The sequence below is a fragment of the Falco naumanni genome, chromosome 11, assembly GCF_017639655.2.
Source record: "Falco naumanni isolate bFalNau1 chromosome 11, bFalNau1.pat, whole genome shotgun sequence".
Lineage (NCBI taxonomy): Eukaryota > Metazoa > Chordata > Aves > Falconiformes > Falconidae > Falco > Falco naumanni.
In genome coordinates, this window is record NC_054064.1 from 6,548,681 (window position 1) to 6,566,193 (window position 17,513).

At 38.2% G+C, this 17,513-nt stretch overlaps 1 protein-coding gene across 7 annotated transcripts in view; it reads left to right on the plus strand.

The window, feature by feature from the left end:
* Positions 1 to 17,513, plus strand: part of RALGPS2 (Ral GEF with PH domain and SH3 binding motif 2) — a 135,872-nt gene that overhangs the window by 92,735 nt on the left and 25,624 nt on the right. For all 7 annotated transcript variants that reach the window (XM_040609964.1, XM_040609961.1, XM_040609960.1 and 4 more), the window contains 5 exons: positions 1,644 to 1,781; positions 2,697 to 2,787; positions 5,444 to 5,511; positions 6,183 to 6,318; positions 7,172 to 7,323. In XM_040609964.1, the coding sequence (XP_040465898.1) occupies positions 1,644 to 1,781; positions 2,697 to 2,787; positions 5,444 to 5,511; positions 6,183 to 6,318; positions 7,172 to 7,323 (585 nt within the window). The remainder of the gene's footprint in view (positions 1 to 1,643; positions 1,782 to 2,696; positions 2,788 to 5,443; positions 5,512 to 6,182; positions 6,319 to 7,171; positions 7,324 to 17,513) is intronic.

Consider the following 17,513-nt stretch of genomic DNA (forward strand, 5'->3'; position numbering starts at 1 on the left):
TTTACTACTTTCTGTGGAAGACTGAGCAAGTGTTGGATTTTTCAGGCCTATTTGGATATTGCTTAGCAAATTTAGGTTCAGGACAGCTTATGCAGTCTAGATAGCGTAGCAATTAAATGTGACTATCTGATGTTTCTGATTATCCTTTCTGTTTTTTAATAAACTGATTCTAGCAGAATAGAAAAAATGAGAAATTTAGTAGTGTATCAGGTCATGTGTAATACCTTTTTATTCACTTTTTTATATGTCACCTTTCAACCACAAGTATTTTAATTTGTTTCTGTGTGTGTGCACACACGCGCGTGTATGTGTTGATTTTGGAGTGATGCCCAGTTTCCCAACTCACATTTGAGGTCTGTACTGGTTAGGTGCTATACAAACACAACTGCTGTTCTTGTGAGGTTGTATCAATAGTCTTCCACCTGTAAAGCCAAACGTCTTGTTATGATTTTTGTTATACAATGCTGAGAGGTGAAGCAAAATGTAATTTTAGAAATTCCCTGTTACTGAAATCAGTTTCTTAGAAAATAGTATTTAACTTTGGTGGTGGTTTGTTGGTGTTTTTTAATTTGGAGTTTTTGTGGAAGATGCAGGGGATGAAGAGCAATTACTTTTAAGAGCGGAGTTGGTCAGGATATATTTCATTTAGCTGAGACAAAAATGGTTAGTCTTTGGGTGAAGTTCAGGAAGTAGAATTGCATTTAGAATTAAAATAAGTGGCTTATCTACAGCATTAGTATGTAAGGAGGAAGATTTCCCTCTACATGATCAAGGGATTGAAAGAGTAGTGAGGTTACAATGACGGTGAGGAAGAAAACAGGTAGAAGACTTGAAGAGACTTATCTGTAAGGCTGTTGGATCTTTGGAGTTGCATTTAATACCAATGGCAGGATTTGTACCACATTTCAATCTGAGTGTGCTTTTTGCCTAGTTAACTTCTCCTCAGCTTCAAGAGTTACAGATGACATGACTTTTCCTTCTGTTACGCTTTTTAGTTGCTGAATTGGAGGAATGAAGTAGTAACTTCTAAAATCATTAGTAATTTTGATCATGTATCTTAGCGTTGTGCATTTAGTGTGCTTCATATTTGACAAGGGAATAATTAATTGGTCATATGGAAGAAGATTAGGTTCATGAGTGGTTGTGCATGTCCTTGTAGTTACTTCCAGATTTAGAAATGATGACACTGTTACACACAAAGCCAGGCAGAACGTGCCTAGTGGGTGGCGGGAGGAAGGGATCCTCTCTGCCCCGTGTTGTAACTTGCCATACCGAGAAGGAAAGCTTGCTCGCAGAAACCTGGCTGTACTCATACCCTCAGCACCTGCAAATCCAGCTGAGAGGCGACTGACAACACTAAGGATTAAGTGACTGGGGAGAGTGCAAATACAATCCCAGGCAAGGGTGGCATGGTGGTCTATTTTCCTGTAAGTCCAAGCATTATTACTGTTTTACTCCGAAGGCTCTCAGAGGTCTTGTCAAAGCGATTTCTGAAGTAAATATAAAATTTCAGAGTCAGTGCTGTACTCATTCTGCATGCACGTTAGTCAATGAAAGCAAAAATTCTTCAAAACTGTTTGTGAGTGTTTTCTGCTAAATGTGAGACACTAAATAAAGAAAAATTTCATTCTAATCTTATTCAGGTATTTATCTGTCCGACCTGACGTATATTGACTCTGCCTACCCATCAACAGGGAGCATTCTGGAAAGTGAGCAAAGAACAAATTTAATGAACAACATTCTTCGGATTATCTCAGATTTACAGCAGTCATGTGAATATGGTAAGCTGTTGTGTAAATACTGCAGTATTAAATGGAACAACTTTAAAAGCTTTAATATTTGTCTTCTGTAATGCAACATAAGTAAGGCCTGACCCATTTGAATGCCATTAGTGCGCTCTCTCACCCTCTCAGCCCAAAAGTCTGAGTTCCTTCTGGTATTGTTGGTTATGACAGAGCAGCAGTGTGAGAAGATGGAGTAAAATTGCCCTTTTCTTACATTGCACACATTTTTGCAGTACGTATTTTCTGATGAAAAATATGGAATACATTGTACTTAAGAGTAGTTTTACTAGTACAATATAAACTTGTATCCCTGTGTTTCATAATTTTATGACTATGAATTCTAAAAATAGTAGGCTTACTTTTGGAGTAGTAGTTTTACCAGAGATAATAAAATACGCTCAGCTTGTCTTTTGGACATTTATAGTTCTGTTCATAGATCAGATAATGTATTTTTTCTTCAAAGATGGTCTCCCTCACAGTCCTCTTCTAGTGAAGTCATAAGGCTGTGTTTTTGATGGTGGAATGTGAATTAGCATGGGATTGTGGCTTCACTGAAAGCTCAATGTAATGAGAAAGTGGGCTGTGAAGGAGTCCTCAGGTACAAACCTCCAGGTTCCAGGTTTGGACCCTCGGTTTGGCCAGGGATGCTCTCTCACTTTTCCCTTACATGTGCTCTGATAAGCAGAGCTGTTCTAGGGGGATACATACCTGGCTTCATGATGTGGGGAGTGTCAGCTCAACGCATGGGAATTGCTATGAAGGACAAAAATCTCAGCATCAGTAGGGACTGTAGTTTGTACCTCCATCTCATGTAAAAAGGCAAGAGATATGATTCTGTTTAAATAGATTCTGGAAAATAACTTGGCTTAGCCATGAATGGTACAGTGATAATGAATGTCGTCTGTTCTCCAGATATTCCTCTGTTGCCTCATGTCCAAAAATATTTAAACTCAGTTCAGTACATAGAAGAACTACAAAAGTTTGTAGAAGATGACAATTACAAGTAAGTATGTGAAATGCTGTAACTGGCTGTAGCTCATTACAAAATAACTTTTGTAATACAGAGCCTGTTGCTTTTAAAATTGCATTTGTATTGGGGGACTATGCATCTCAGATGCACTAGTTGCAAGTAGTAAGGTTCCGGCAAGGTCCTGTACTCAAGACAATTTTCAGCATGCTGGAGGGCTTATTTCCTAGCTTTCATGTCTGCTGATTTGATCTGCACACCTCTTCAGGTGTTCATTAATGAAGGCTCTGTACTTTTGGTTCACACACAGTACTGTTCAGTCAATAAGATGTATCCCATAATTGAAGATAGCTTATGTCATTTTTCATGGGAATGAAGTCATCTGTGAGTCTGGTCCCAAATTCTTACTGAGGGTGACTTAAGGCTTTTACTTTCATGTATATTTTTTACTTTCATTTATATTTTTGATTAGGTTATATACAGTGTAAAATGTAAATACTTGATTTTTGGGAGTTACTGTCCACCTATGTCCCCGCCCATTTGAAACAGGGGGTTTGACTTCCTTAATTAAAAGATTGTTACTGTATTAAGTGACTCGGCATCCAGCAAAACTAGGGAATGGAAATCTCTGGCAAGAGAAAGGAACAAGCCCTGAGGATAGGAAAAAAACCTCAAGCAAATCTGTTGCATATGAAGAAAGTTTTTGTCCATTGGCTGGTGCGCTTGAGGACGTTCCCCACCCGTTCCCATCCTGCCCACCCGGGAAGTTTGTCAGCTCGGTTGTGTTGTATTGGTTGCTTGTGTAGCTATGTTCGAATGGTGGGCAGGGTATGCACATAGAGGAATGGATACACTTCACCATTTAATAACCCTAACTTGGGATTTACTAAAAGGCAGCAAATGGGGACCCTTCAATTTATGTCAAAGAACAGTTAACAAGTGCTCCGACACTCGGCTTCCCTTCTAAGATTTGTAAATTGTTCTCTGCCTGTTCATACGCAAGCATCCAGCTTACCTTTTTTGCTGAAATGTACTATAGCTTGATTTTGAAAATACTGCTTGCTTATCACTGAGAGTAAAAGCTTTGCAGTTAAACGTTTGAGTTAAAAAAAACAACTCCAAACCCCTCAAACAAACCTAGGTTTATTAACTGCAGTGCCTGCTTCTTAGCGGCATATTGTTTTCATGAATTCCATGCTCCACTTTACTCTGCTTTCACTAGATAGGACTAAACTGCTAGTGGAAATTTTATTGCTGAAGGAGCTCTGTTGTCTTCATCCTGTACAAGCCCTGGTTTGACAACAGGGAAGTGAATGGAGACAATCGCACATAATGCGGCAACATAACTGCCATTCAGAAAGTCTGGTTTTACACCCATTTATTTTATGTGTCTCCAAACTGGTTTGGTTTTTTTTATGAGGGAGGAGTGTATTTTGAAGAACTACTCTTACTATAAATAACTATTTTACTTTTTATCCACTAAGAAGGGGAGGTAAAGATTTAGAGAACAGCCATTGTGACCTGGATACATGTTTTTCTTCCTAGTGGATTTTATTTCATTTTAAAAAATTAAATTTAAAAAATTTAATAAATCATTGCTAAGTTGTCTGGGAATGGGAGGGAGAAGAGCTGTCAAACTTCAAACTTTTTCTCCCCAAAATGATGTAGATGCTTTTCCAACTCTGCTAATTTCAAAGATTCCAGTTCTGCAAACTGTGTGGACAAGATATGCTTGATCTTCCTGGAGTTCTCTGCTCCTGGAGTCTGCCATCTTAGTGGTACTGTTGGAAACGCCTGTTGTAGAAGAAGCTTTAATTATGGATGCAGTCAAGTTGATAATGTATTTTCCAAAATGCCAAAGAAGGCTTTTGACTTTTAGACCAGTAAATACAAAAGACTTGGCCTGGAACACTAGTACACTTCGTAGGAAAATTTAAATGGTGAAGTGTAGTAAGTGTAACTATTTGAGTAAAGGTAGGGGGAGCAGTTGTATGCTTTTTATTCTTGCTATTTTTCATGCTGGTGGTATTCTTGCTGAGTGTCTGATACCTGCTAGCCGTCCCCAGGCTGTGTAGGTCCTGGCTTATGTGTGGCTGATGTTTGCTCTGGAAGGTGGTGCCAAGGCAGAGCAATGGCCTCTTCCCCTGCTCCTTCCACAGTGTGACTTTGTCACATCGAGCTTTTGCTCACAGAGGGTGAAGATGGCAGCCTCTAGAATCAGTGGGACCTGTTCAATGCCAATATAGCTAATGCAGCGACCTTTAGGACTTACAAACCAGCTGTTTGGCTGCTGGTGGCTGGCTGTGCCTGGTGCAGAAGAGGCTCTGTATTGTAGCCAAGGTTTTGGTGTTGAGTATGGTCCTCTTTCAGCATGGTATTACAAACCTGTCCTGTCTATATGAACCAAAGCAAAAAACTCATTTGCTGCATTATGCCCTAGCATGTCACTTTTTGAATATTGGGCCCTGTTGCAGTAGTAGGGGGTTTTCCACTTTTTTTTTTTAATAAAAAGTTTGAAAATAACGCGTGCTAAAGATAACTATGCACAGTTTGTATTAACTTTATAGTGTTTCTTGCAATTATAGAAACAGGCAGCCTTCAATTGTAAATTTAAAAAAATAATCTTTCAAAAACTTACTTTTATATGCTTCTGTTTCCTGATAAAGTAATTTTTAATGCTTCTTTAATGCAGACTTTCGTTAAAGATAGAACCAGGGACCAGCACCCCCCACTCTGCTGCTTCCAGAGAAGATTTAGTAGGTAAATGCTTAATAAATGTGCAAAGACTTGAGGTTGTCAAATGCATTATTTTTCAGTTGCAAGCATGGAAAATATTTGCCTGAGGCTAATAAAGAAGTGTGAAGTATAAACACTGTGTATTTGTAATAAAAAGTCTAAAGGTGATCTGTTAAGAAATTCTTCCAAGGAATTGAGTCGGTTTTTTAGTTTCTTGTATGTATTGTGGCACTAACTTGTAGTGTCATTTGGGGTGAAAAGCTATTAAATATTCATTCTTTGTTGCGTCTAGACAGAAGGGCCTTCATCTAAACTTTTCATGGTATAATATGCTTCCAAAAACGTAGATTATTTTTGATCAATGCCAAAAGTGGTTGAAGGCAGGAGTTTCAAAATGTAGAATCAGTGGGACCTGTTTAATGCCAATATAGCTAATGAAGCAAACTTTAGGACTTACAAAATACTTTTAACTAGTTGATCTATTTGAAATAAGTATCTTTATTTTTAATCCTGTGCAAAACCCATAAAGTATGGGTTTTTAAATTATCAATATGAGTACATCAATGAGTTTTATTACAGGCCCTCTCTCACAAACTGAGTTAGGAAGTTTTGTGCAACTCCTCCACAATTTTCTGGCAAGTAACCCTGAAGGTAATTCTAAAGTTACTTGGGCGTAATGTCTTTTTTGTTCCCAGGCTCTGAAGTTGGAGCGTCTCCACAAAGTGGACGGAAAAATGTTGCAGCTGAAGGAGCCTTGCTACCACCAACACCCCCTTCGCCTAGGAACCTGATACCACATGGACATAGGAAGTGTCACAGTCTGGGATACAAGTCAGCATTTTATTTAACCTGAAAGCCCTAAGCTTTGTGATGTATCATCTTTCAATACAAAAGCTTTGCTTTTAAAAAGTAGCATGATTTGTGCACGGTACTTCACTTAGAGACCGATTTGTGGCAAGAGAGCAAGCTCAGAACTATAACGGTAGTATCCCAACCAAAGAGAGTTAGTCAAAGTAGGAAGACTGTGCAGCTGTTAACATGATAAGAATAGCTAATGAATTAGCTAAAATAGGCTTTTTGAATTACAAAACTATCACATATAGCAACTCAATGCCAGTGTAATTGTTTCAAATTCAAACAATTTTGAATATTTTTCTTTATTACTTTATTACTTTTACCAATAATTACTTTATTGGTATTTTTATAGTGAGAACTCTTTTGTAGACTTTGATGTAACTTTGTATAGCAATGGCTTCAGGTTTTTTTCTTTAAAGGTGTACTCCTAATTAATATCTTGATCATTATATCATCAGTTCCCTTGTCATCTTTTCAAAATGCACAATTGTAGCTATTCAGTAATTAATCTCTTAACTTACATTGTGTAAGTTTACCTTTAATGAGCTAGAATGCAATTCTGAAGTTCGGTTGCGTTACCGTAAGACAAAAATACCTTATGATGTTGAAAGTACTTTATAAAGTACTGCTGACTTCGCTCCAAGAGTGCTGTGCAGTTTTAAGACTAGCAGTTCCTATCGATAATATAGTTTGTGCACACTTGCTTGTGATGAGCTGTGATTTAGTTTGGTATTTGGAATACACCGCAGTCGTTCAGGATGTTAAAGCAACAGTTTATGAAATGTATCAAAGATAACATTGTAACGGTTTTATCCTTGTTCATTTCTAGTTTCATACACAAAATGAATACGGCTGAATTTAAAAGTGCAACATTCCCCAACGCAGGACCAAGGCACCTACTGGATGACAGCGTCATGGAGCCTCATGTCCCATCCCGAGGGCAGGCAGAGAGCTCCACCCTTTCTAGTGGAATTTCAATAGGTAGGAAATGTAAACGTACCCAGGCAGTACATGGTCTTTTAATAAAGATTTTAACACGATTAGTTGGTGATTGTACAAGCAGCAGTACTATTCTGAAATACTAATTCTATTTTAGAACAAATTTGAGAAATCTAGGTGAAGGGCAGCATAATTTATGCAGTATGAACTGATAAATAATAAAAAACCAGATTTATTTTTATCCCCTTTAACAATACAACCTCTGATGATACTCCTCTTCTTTTTTTTTTTTTTTTTCCTTCCTAGTCTCCCCCCCCAGATCAATCCAAATTAAAAATGTCTTGTGGTAGGATTTAGATTTAAAATGCCATATTGAATTGACAGTGAGAACTGTAAATTGCTGACAATCTTTAAGAGCATAATTTCTAAATACTCACTTTTGTCAGGGCTAGATAGCAATTTAACATTCAGATACTACATAATGTCAGAATCTACTTCATACTGTTAAGTTATTTATTTTCAAATATTTAGGGTATTCTTCTTTTGAGAACTTCTGCTTCCTGAGTTCCTTATGTGATGGCAGTTGCTCTTGTTCCCTGTTGTGCACAGATCCTTGGAGAGAAGGGAGGGCAGGGCCAGTGCCTCTCAGATCCCCCTAACTGCAGCCAGGATTGCAATATGGAACCTCTATCACAGTCCTTTTTCTCAGAGTTACTAGCTTGATGGAACTGAACAGTGTTCAGTTTTTATGCATTTATGGTAATGAAAGATTTCTGTAGTGCTGTGCGTTTCTTTGGATAACTTAATTTTAAAAGAAGTTTTCTTTTTTAGCCCTCGCGGAGAGAAACAAGGTCACACAGTTTCAAGTTACTCTGTTTTCGGGAGCTGCTCATGTATTTTCTTGAGGAGAAGGCTATATTCTGAGCAAAAGTTAAATATATTTTTCATGTGGAAAAAGTCAAATATGTGGAGGCAATAATTAAAAAAAAAAACCCAACGTTAATAAGTAAAGCTGTGGAAGTAGCTTAGTCCAAAGTAGTTTGAATTTCTTCACATCGGACAGCTTCCACTGTTAAATGTGCATTGCCTGTCTCTGTTTCTACAAGTTCTCTGCTATGGCAAAGTTTGCTGTTTCCAAATTATCCAGCAGGAGTGATACTTCTCATCAGCATACAGACAGACTGCTTTCTCAGGGATTGCACAGTACAGGAGAATCAAATTTTTGTCACCTTTGTTGAGACGTAGCATTAGCCTTTTCCTAGTGCAATTTTTTTACTGATGTTTTCTATCTACATATCTAAGAAGCTTCTCTGCAGTTGGTCCTTTTTTCCAGGGTAAATTATTTATTTACCTCCATTAGAGCCTAGCAGGGAAGGTTTGCCAGAGCTGACAAGCAATTTTTCATGAGGTACAATTAAGAACCAGTCACCATCTAGACATTTTGGAGAATACAGGGTTTTTCCTACTTCGTCTCATCTCTGAATTTTTCAACTCTGTTCTCTTGCTTAGCTCAGGCATGACCTTATGGACTTGATGTAGTCATCCTTACAAGCTGGAACAGAATTGCCACTTTAGAAGACTTTTATAAATCACTTGTAAAACAACAACCTTATGCAATCTGTGTAAGATCAGCAATTGTGGCTAGAACTTCCCCTCTCCCATTCTTTTCCACCTCCAGCCTCCCCATACTCAAATACTTCAGTTTTATCACTGTTTTGACAGTCTAGCACCATTATTATTTTTGCTACTTCTTGATTATGAAATTTGCAATTACACAAAAGGTGTGAAAGAGGTGCTAGAAGTACATATGGAGGAAGAGAGTAAATTCTGGAGGCTTGCAGTATCTATTACTGAAGAATTCTTGGAAATTTAAGTTGTCTGGCATTCTGTACTGCTGCTTCAGCAGGATTTAAGGAAGTTGATTGAAGTTGCTAAGTTCCTCCATCATGTTTGAAGTAGTCTGTTTACTCAGGATTTGGAAATAGTAGTCACTGCAGCAGAGAGGAGGTTTACAGTATTCTACAACACAACTTCAAAAGACGGTCAAGAAAACTTCTTCTGAATGTGTGTACTGAAAAGAGTGTTATTCCTTACCTTGCCCATAAAAGTGGATTTAAACCTGTAACTCTAGAAACAGGACTACCTTTTCTTAGATATAAGCCTATATGGGACTTAACTTTTTGGATAAATGACCCTTCTTCAAAACATACACAGTGTTTCTGGTATGTCAGCACCTTGAATATGACTTCAAGATGACTGCAATACTACTTAAAATCACTCTTGGGTTTTGAGGGCTCAGAGGTGTTCACACCTTCCCAATCCTTTCATAGTGGAGGACTGGGTATAATCCACCTCTACATCAAATATCAAAAAAGCAGCAATGTAACAGTAGTGAGGGTCTACAGGATGTTTGTATGTAGTGGTGTATCGTTATGATGCCTTATCTGAATCGTTAGAGCGTGTGAATTTATGCATTTTTTTATCAGGCCTCATGTCTGAGTTCACAGACTGGTCGGGGTTGGAAGGGACCTCTGGAGACCATCTAGTCCAATCCTCCGCTAAAGCAGGTTCACCCAGAGCAGGTTGCACAGGGTCACATCCAGGCAGGTTTTGAGTGTCTCCATTGGAGGCTCCGCAGCCTCTCTGGGCAGCCTGTTCCAGTGCTCTGTCACCCTTCAAATAAAGAAGTTCTTCCTCCTATTCAGAAGGAACTTGCTGTGCTTCAGTTTGTGCCTGCTGCCGCTTGTCCTGTCGCTGGGCACCACTGAAAAGAGCCCGGCCAGTCCTCCTGACACTCGCCCTAAAGATATTTGCAGATGTTGATGAGATCCCTTCTCAGTCTTCTCTTTCCCAGGCTGAACAGGCTCAGCTCTGGCAGCCTTTCCTCATGAGGAATAGTGTTTCTTTTTCCACTGAACACACCAACTGCTTCAGATACATCAGGACTCATCCACTTGGATTTCTTCAGTTACCCCTGTGATAGAAGCTTTCAGGCTGTGATAGAGGTCAGTCAGAGCATCATCACTAGGTGTGAGATTCATGACTGGAGGAAACCGTTCTGCCTGTAAGCATGTTAAAACTGAGCAGTTAATCCAGCCAGTGCGTGTGTATCTAAACTAAAAACACACGTTCAGGTGATGATGGATAATTTTGATTGTGTTGTGCTGGGAAAGACTGATGATCCATTCTGGCAATGGTGCATAGTGTACCAAAACTTTTACATCAATGTAATTAATCTTTCAGATAGGAAGGATATATTAAGTGGGTATTTTTCCTTCCAATGAACGATTTGTAAAGCAGCAGCAAGGCAGAAAGTGAGCCAGGTATGGGATTTCCTGAAAACAGGCCTGTCTGTAAGGTAACAGCCACGGTCAGTGATCTTTATCAGATTCTTTTCTTAATTTCAGGGTCTGGAGGCTGACTGTGTCCATTCAATGCATTCTGCAAAGACCTGGAACTAAAATAAAATAAAAAATTAGAGATATAACCCCTGTTATATAAAGTTCTTGTACTTGGGCCAAAACATTTCTGGTTCCTAGAAGTATGAGACTGTGTTCAGCAGACGGTCATATATTCTGCTGGAGTAAGGGAGATGTACATCTGGTTCTGTTGCCATTTTGCTTTATAGCATAGGTGCTTGTTATCTGAACAAAAGTGAGAAATGTTTTTCCAGCAGTGCCAAGGCTATCCTAATTAGAAGAAAGAAACACTTGACCAGTCGTATATACAATATCAGATGGGAAATGTTTTCTTGAATTCAGGAATGTAAGAAGAGGAAATAGTCTCTTCTAAGTTTTAAACATTCATAGTTTAGACAGCTGCATTTGAATTAGTCATTTGGAGGTCTTTATAATTACACAGAGAATTAAGATCATCAAGGATATGATTGACTTCATTCTTAGGTGGGTGGCTAAAAAGAAGTTATATGACCTGTGTCCTTAAAACCCCACTTTATTTCTGTTGACTGCAGAGAGACTTTTGACAGATAATACCTAAAGATACAGGCAGATTAATGCTCCTGAAAATGTTTTGTGCAGACAATCCAGAATATCTGCTTTAAGTAAACTGGGACAGATGCTTTTACTTTGCAGTGTAAGTTCATTGAGAACCTCAAGTGCTTGCTATCAGTAAGTCCTAAAGCTACAAGATCATCTTGTTCTGCAGTCCCTCTGTTTTGGTGAGGTCACTGTATGTACTCTCTCAAGAAGAAGAGTGAGTTTGCCCTTCTGGGGTCCAAGCATTGCTCTTGGCTGAGTTGGAGGAACCACCTGCACACTCTTACCAGCTGTTCTCCTGCATGTATTTGCCTGTTGTCACCTCCTCACCTAAAACTAGCATAAATTAAGATGTTTTTACTAGATCGTGGTTCCACTCAAATAGCATGAAACTTCCTTTATATTCGTAAGATTTTTTCTTAAGAATGCTTGGTTTTCTAATACTCCTTGATATCCTTATACTTTTAAAGTATTCTTTTCTTGCTTAAGTGTACTCCTAAGTATCTTTGCAGCAATGTTCAGCTTGCTTCGTTGATGTTTTCAGAAGTTTGGGATTTCCAACATTTTTTATAATTTGGCTCAGCTGCGTTACTGAATTTCTTTTCTGAAGTTGAATTTGTTCACAATGGCTAATTGTCCAAATAATCCTAGAGGTAATAGAACAGTGTAAAATAGACCCCTCTTTTCATATATTTGGCCTTTCTCCTCTTACAGCACTTAATGTATGGGATGCAAAGTACGTTTGCTTAGGAGGCTTTTTTTTTTAAGGGTGCACTTAAGAATAGATGTTGAGGTATGAACACAGAAATACTGGGCTGAAATTGAGAATGTAATTTTAGGTGTTTAAAAACTCAAAGAAAACATGTTAATGGATTATGTTTGTTGTGGTGTTGGATGCAATTTCTGTTCTAACTAGCAGTGTTTTCTTTCTCAAACTATTTCTTTTTTTCCACTTATTTTTCCAAACCTATGATGATATGGATGAAAGCTGTGGAAAAACTATGGCTCTTGAACATTTGCCTTCATTTGTGTGCTCCAATTGCTTGAGAATAACTTGAGCCTTTATTCTAATGCAGTCAGAGAAATTAATACTGCAGAGTCAAAGAAGGGTATTTTGAATCATTGTGGATTAATGTAAGAAAGTGCCTTTGTAAGAACAGTATGTTTTCAAACCTGAACTGGCATAAAATGCGTATAAGAATATCAGCATTTTAATGAATTCCTCTATTAAGTCACCATCTTGAAGTACTTGAATTCTACAAGGGATTATATTTCTCTTTAAATAAATGAAGTATAGGTGTAGGTATACAGTATATGCATTTACTTTCAGGTTTTTGGCAGCCCATACAGTAGGGAAGAACTATACACAGCCAATGTTTATTTGATTCCTTACCCTATAGTATGTTGTTTGGGTGTTTAGGACTCTGAGTCATCAGCAGTCTGCATCAGAAGATCAAAGTTATGGTAGGGTTTCGGGCAGAAGAAATATGTTGGTTGTTCTTTTTTTAATATTCCATTTAAATGGGTATATAGATGCCTGTCTCCTGCCCTAAATGTGGGTACCCTGTTTTGCTGTTGTGAACTACTGCTTTATTAGTGATAGGGTTAATACAAAAGCTGTATAATATTTCAGGTTAAAAATGCACGTGTAGGGGCCTCCATTTGAGAGGAGGAGAGGGGTATACAGGAATTCTAGTACCCCATTTCTTCTGCTGTCCTTATTAGTATTGCTCAGTCCAAGGCATGTACTATGGGTATTTTGTGATTAATGCTGTTGTACAACCTCCCTGTTCCTTCCTCATCTTTATCCATTTGGTTGTTTGCTTGGGTTAGTTTTTCACAATGGAACTCATTATCAGTGATGGTATTAAAAATTAATGCCTGTTCTCTGGCATCATATTGCTCGACTCATTTGCCAGCCTTCACACTTTTCTTATTTGGTTAACTAGCTAGTCAAAGTTGAGCTATTTAAACTTTACTGTACAACAGTTAAATGGTAATGAACTAGTTAAAATACGTATGAGGTTTTTCAGTGTGGTCATAGGCTCAACAAGGCAGAACATAACTTTCAGGGCATGGAGTCCATCTCCATGATGTTAGTTGGGTTTTTTGTACTACAGCAATTGGTGTTCAGGCCTCTTGAGCAATTTTTTGTGTTTTCACGTTAGAACTTCGAGCTCTGTCAGGTCAGACTGTGTGACTGGAGCCAAGAGAGTGTCAGCTACAGATTTGAGAAGGGGAAAGAATTTTGAGTCTGAATACTTTTTAAACTCTTTGGGGTTGGTTTGTTTATATTAACACCTGTTTAACTTTGGGGACTAACTTCTGGATAAAGGAAGCCTGTGTTAAATGTTCAATATCCTCAGACTTTCAGCAATGAGTAGATGCCGTGACCAGGGGGGAATGGGTATGCAATGGTGTAGGCATTCCCTATCACATAACTAGGAACGCAGCCTCACGCTGCTTGTGTGGCTGTAGCATAGACATACGTATATGCACACCTACAAACGAAACCAGAAAATTCATATCTGTATTCAGCTGCAACACTACAGTTGTATGTAAACAATCCTGAAGCTTCTCAGATAATCATCAGCACAGCGAACAAGAAGTAATTGCCAATTGCTGTTATCCCCAAGATAGGAAAAAGCCTTCATGTTATCTAGCAAAGATAAACACAACTCTGGGGTTTTTTTGTTTTGTTTTTGTTTGTTTTTTTTAATCCTGTACAAGAAATTTTAAATTTTATTAGCAGCACAGAAAACCAGGAGGATAGTGGTTTGTGTCAAGTGTCTCCTTATATAAAGCCAAAACTTGTGTATAACATTACTTAATAGAGAAGGCTTATACTGCTTAGGATTTGTTATTAAGTTTAACCTGAAGACCTACTTGAGGTTGTTGGAAAAACTCAAATATTGAGTACATACTTGAGAAGAATTTAAGAAGGTGATATATTTTTAAAGGACTGACTGAATGAAATATTTCCAGTTGAGGTGATAGTCAAATAGTGCACTTAATGTTTAAACAGAATTTGGCTAGACATCTAACTTTTATTAAGGTAAAACCAGTTCCTTTCACCTCTGTTTTGTTTTGGGAGAGAGGGATGTAATGTATATCCTTTTGCTTTTGGGGAAAGAGGGTTTTTTTAGAATCAGAACGTTTGTTGCGGAAAAAAAATCTTCTAAAGTTTGTTAGAATCTAAAAAATCCTATTACAAGACGCACTATATAGATGTTAGAGGGCTAGTCAAATGCTAAAATTCAACCTTTTCCAGGTTTTTGTTACTATTTCTTAAAACCTGTGTAGGCATCAATATAGATATTAAATCAATAGCTGTGATGTTTGGCCCACTTTTTTCCAAATTAACATTGCTTTTAAAAGTGTAATTGGCAATTTCTGTATAGCTTGAACTCTTTAAATGAAACTTTGTTTATAAATCCCTCAAGTTAATTTAATTTTTGTAACTGTACTGGTACTGTAACAAGGATTATCACTTTCTGAAATGTGAGATTTCAGCTCTTCTGCTCTAGATTATTTTGCATTTTTAGAAAGCAACACTAGCTTTTAAATCTTTCTGTAGAGTACTTAGTTACAGGGTTTGAAATATAACTTTTTTAGCAAAGCTAATTCAGTTGCCATCAAAATGTCATTTCATATAAAATTTTAATGTATCAGCCTACTTTAAATATCAAAAAATGACTTTGTAATACAGGACTGTTCAGGGATTCTAATGTGGGTTTCTGTCAGGTGGGCCTCAAGTAGAGCCGCAGTCATACTAAAGTTGCACTTTTTGTTAATATAAAGCTAAATCTATGCAGTAATAAGGAAATAAATCAGATTCTAAGTGTCCCTAATAACTTCAGTGTTGGCTGGATGACTAGGGTAAACAGGAATTACTGCTGCATTTTGCAGCACAGACTGCTTCAAGTAGCAACATGGAAAATTTCAATTAACCTGCAAGGAAAACATTTTTCACATGCAGGTGGTGAAGCACAGTAACAGGCTGCTCAGAGAGACTGTAGACTATATTTTCAAGACTCCTTGAGGAACATGACTAGATGAAGCCCTCAGCAATCTGATCACCAAGTTAGGCTTGTTCTCACTAGAATGTTGGACCAGATGACTTCCTAAGGTCCCTTTGAGCCGGAGTTATTACAAAATACATAAGTAGATTCATAACCTATAGAAACAAATAGGAGAGACCCTCTGTTTAGACAGGTCTGGATCAGGCCTTCTTAGACACAGTTTAGGAGCTGCCATACTGGGCTATTACATTTGCTTAGTCATGCAGTCTGTGCTTTACGGTGACACGAGTGCACCTGATAGTAGCATCAGTTAATCACTTCCTAGTCGTGCCATTCCCTCACTTGTGCTCCTTGGTGTTTAGATGGCTCAAGAAACTCACTCTTGTCTTCACAACTGTCCAGGATGCTGGATTCCCTTTCCTGAGATATCATCATACTTGAAACCTACCTTCCTAATCATCATTCCATCTGCTAAAAGGATTACAGTACTTTAAGATCTTACTACAAGATACTCTACTACAGTCTTCCTCAAAGACAGACAGCTGCGAGGTCTTACAAAAATACCTGCTTAAAGTTGTCTCTGAATTCTGTTATATCTGATTGTGTCTCTTGGACCCCAAACCATGTTACTTATTTATTTGAAAAGACTTAGTATATTGCCTTACAGAGAGTGCAGCTGTGTTTTTGTTTGGATGAAAAAAAAAAAATCAGTCATTGAGCTTTTCACTGTGATTTAATGTAGGATTTGCTGAAAACATTAAGTGACAGTTGTTTCTTCCAGAAAATTACAACGTTTGTTCTAGGATTTTGAAAAGACTTCTACTGTAACAGCAGGCTCTATCTAGACAGGTTACTCCAACTAGTTACTCCAGTTTTGCCTGGGATACTTCATGATCTGTCTGGTGGTATTCTTGTTTAGAAGCATGTAGGACTATGGCATTCAGTCTACAGATTCTCTTAATTTTCCATGAGGCCAGTCAGCTGTAAACTGTGCTGAACAGAACTTCTGATTATTTTTTTAGTCACTTTTTGCTCACCTGTCTTGTGGCACCAGAATGACTGCTGATAGATTAGATTTGTGCAGTCATGTGAATTAAAAATACTTACTCAACTGTAGTAACTGTGCTCTTTGGTACATTGTTGTCACAGCTACAGAGGAAGTATAAGCCACAGAAGTATAAGTGACTGTTCTTTTATTTTATGGACAAGCTACCTGCTACTGTAACCTTTTAAGCAGTTGAATGCTTGAGGATCAATGATCTGAGAATGTAACTACTAAAATCTTAGACACTTCTAGAAAATAATTAGTCATCACCAGAGTATTGTACTCCCGTTCTTGCAGACCTTTATGCCTAGCATAGGAGCGAGTATCTCCACTGGAACATCACTTTTATGTATGTCCCTTAGCTTCTTTACTATACAAGTCTCTTATATTGTGATATTAGAGTGACCTAGGTTAGGACCTTCCTTTAGGGAAAAATTCAAGGTAAACCAAGACCGAATTATCTACTGTCCCTTAGAGATCATGTTAATAAGAGGATGTTGAGTTAATGTTTGCAAAAGAAGCATCTAAGTTGCATTTGCTCGCCTGTATTTGCTCTTGGATTTTGCACAGAGAGAACTTCAGTTCAGCTCTTGGCTGGAATTACCCCTGCTGTGTGTGAATTTTTATTGCCTCCATCTTTACCCTGTGTTTACTCAGTGGGTATCCAGACTCACCTTTGTACAGATTAGCTTTGTTCTTTAGGACACCACTGTTCCCTGCTGATTTTCTGTGTAAAACTACAGTGAACTTGTTCCCGTTTTCAGTCTTTGTTTCTGGGTGGAAAACCTTAAGTCAGGCGCATTGATTCGGGCTTGCGTGTGTGTGTCTGAAAATCATTGTGAATCAGTTCTTTCTTTTATAGCCGGGTATTCAGGAGGCAGAGCCAACAAGCTGTCAAGTTAGTGTGCCGAAAGGTGAGCTTTTAGCAGTAGCTGACATGGAATTAGGCTGAAACTGAGGAGCCAAACCCACATGTTGGCTTGAAATGGGGGGCAAGGATGGCAGCAGGCATGGGAAGTTGGTCTGCTCTGAAAGGTGGAGAGCTAGCAAGGCAACAGCTGAAACGTTGGTTGTAGGACAGTTAGTAACTGAAGATCCTGAGTTTTTAACAGCATTTCTATACTGACATATTTACTGATTTTTAACAACGTTACAGATAACACTACCTTG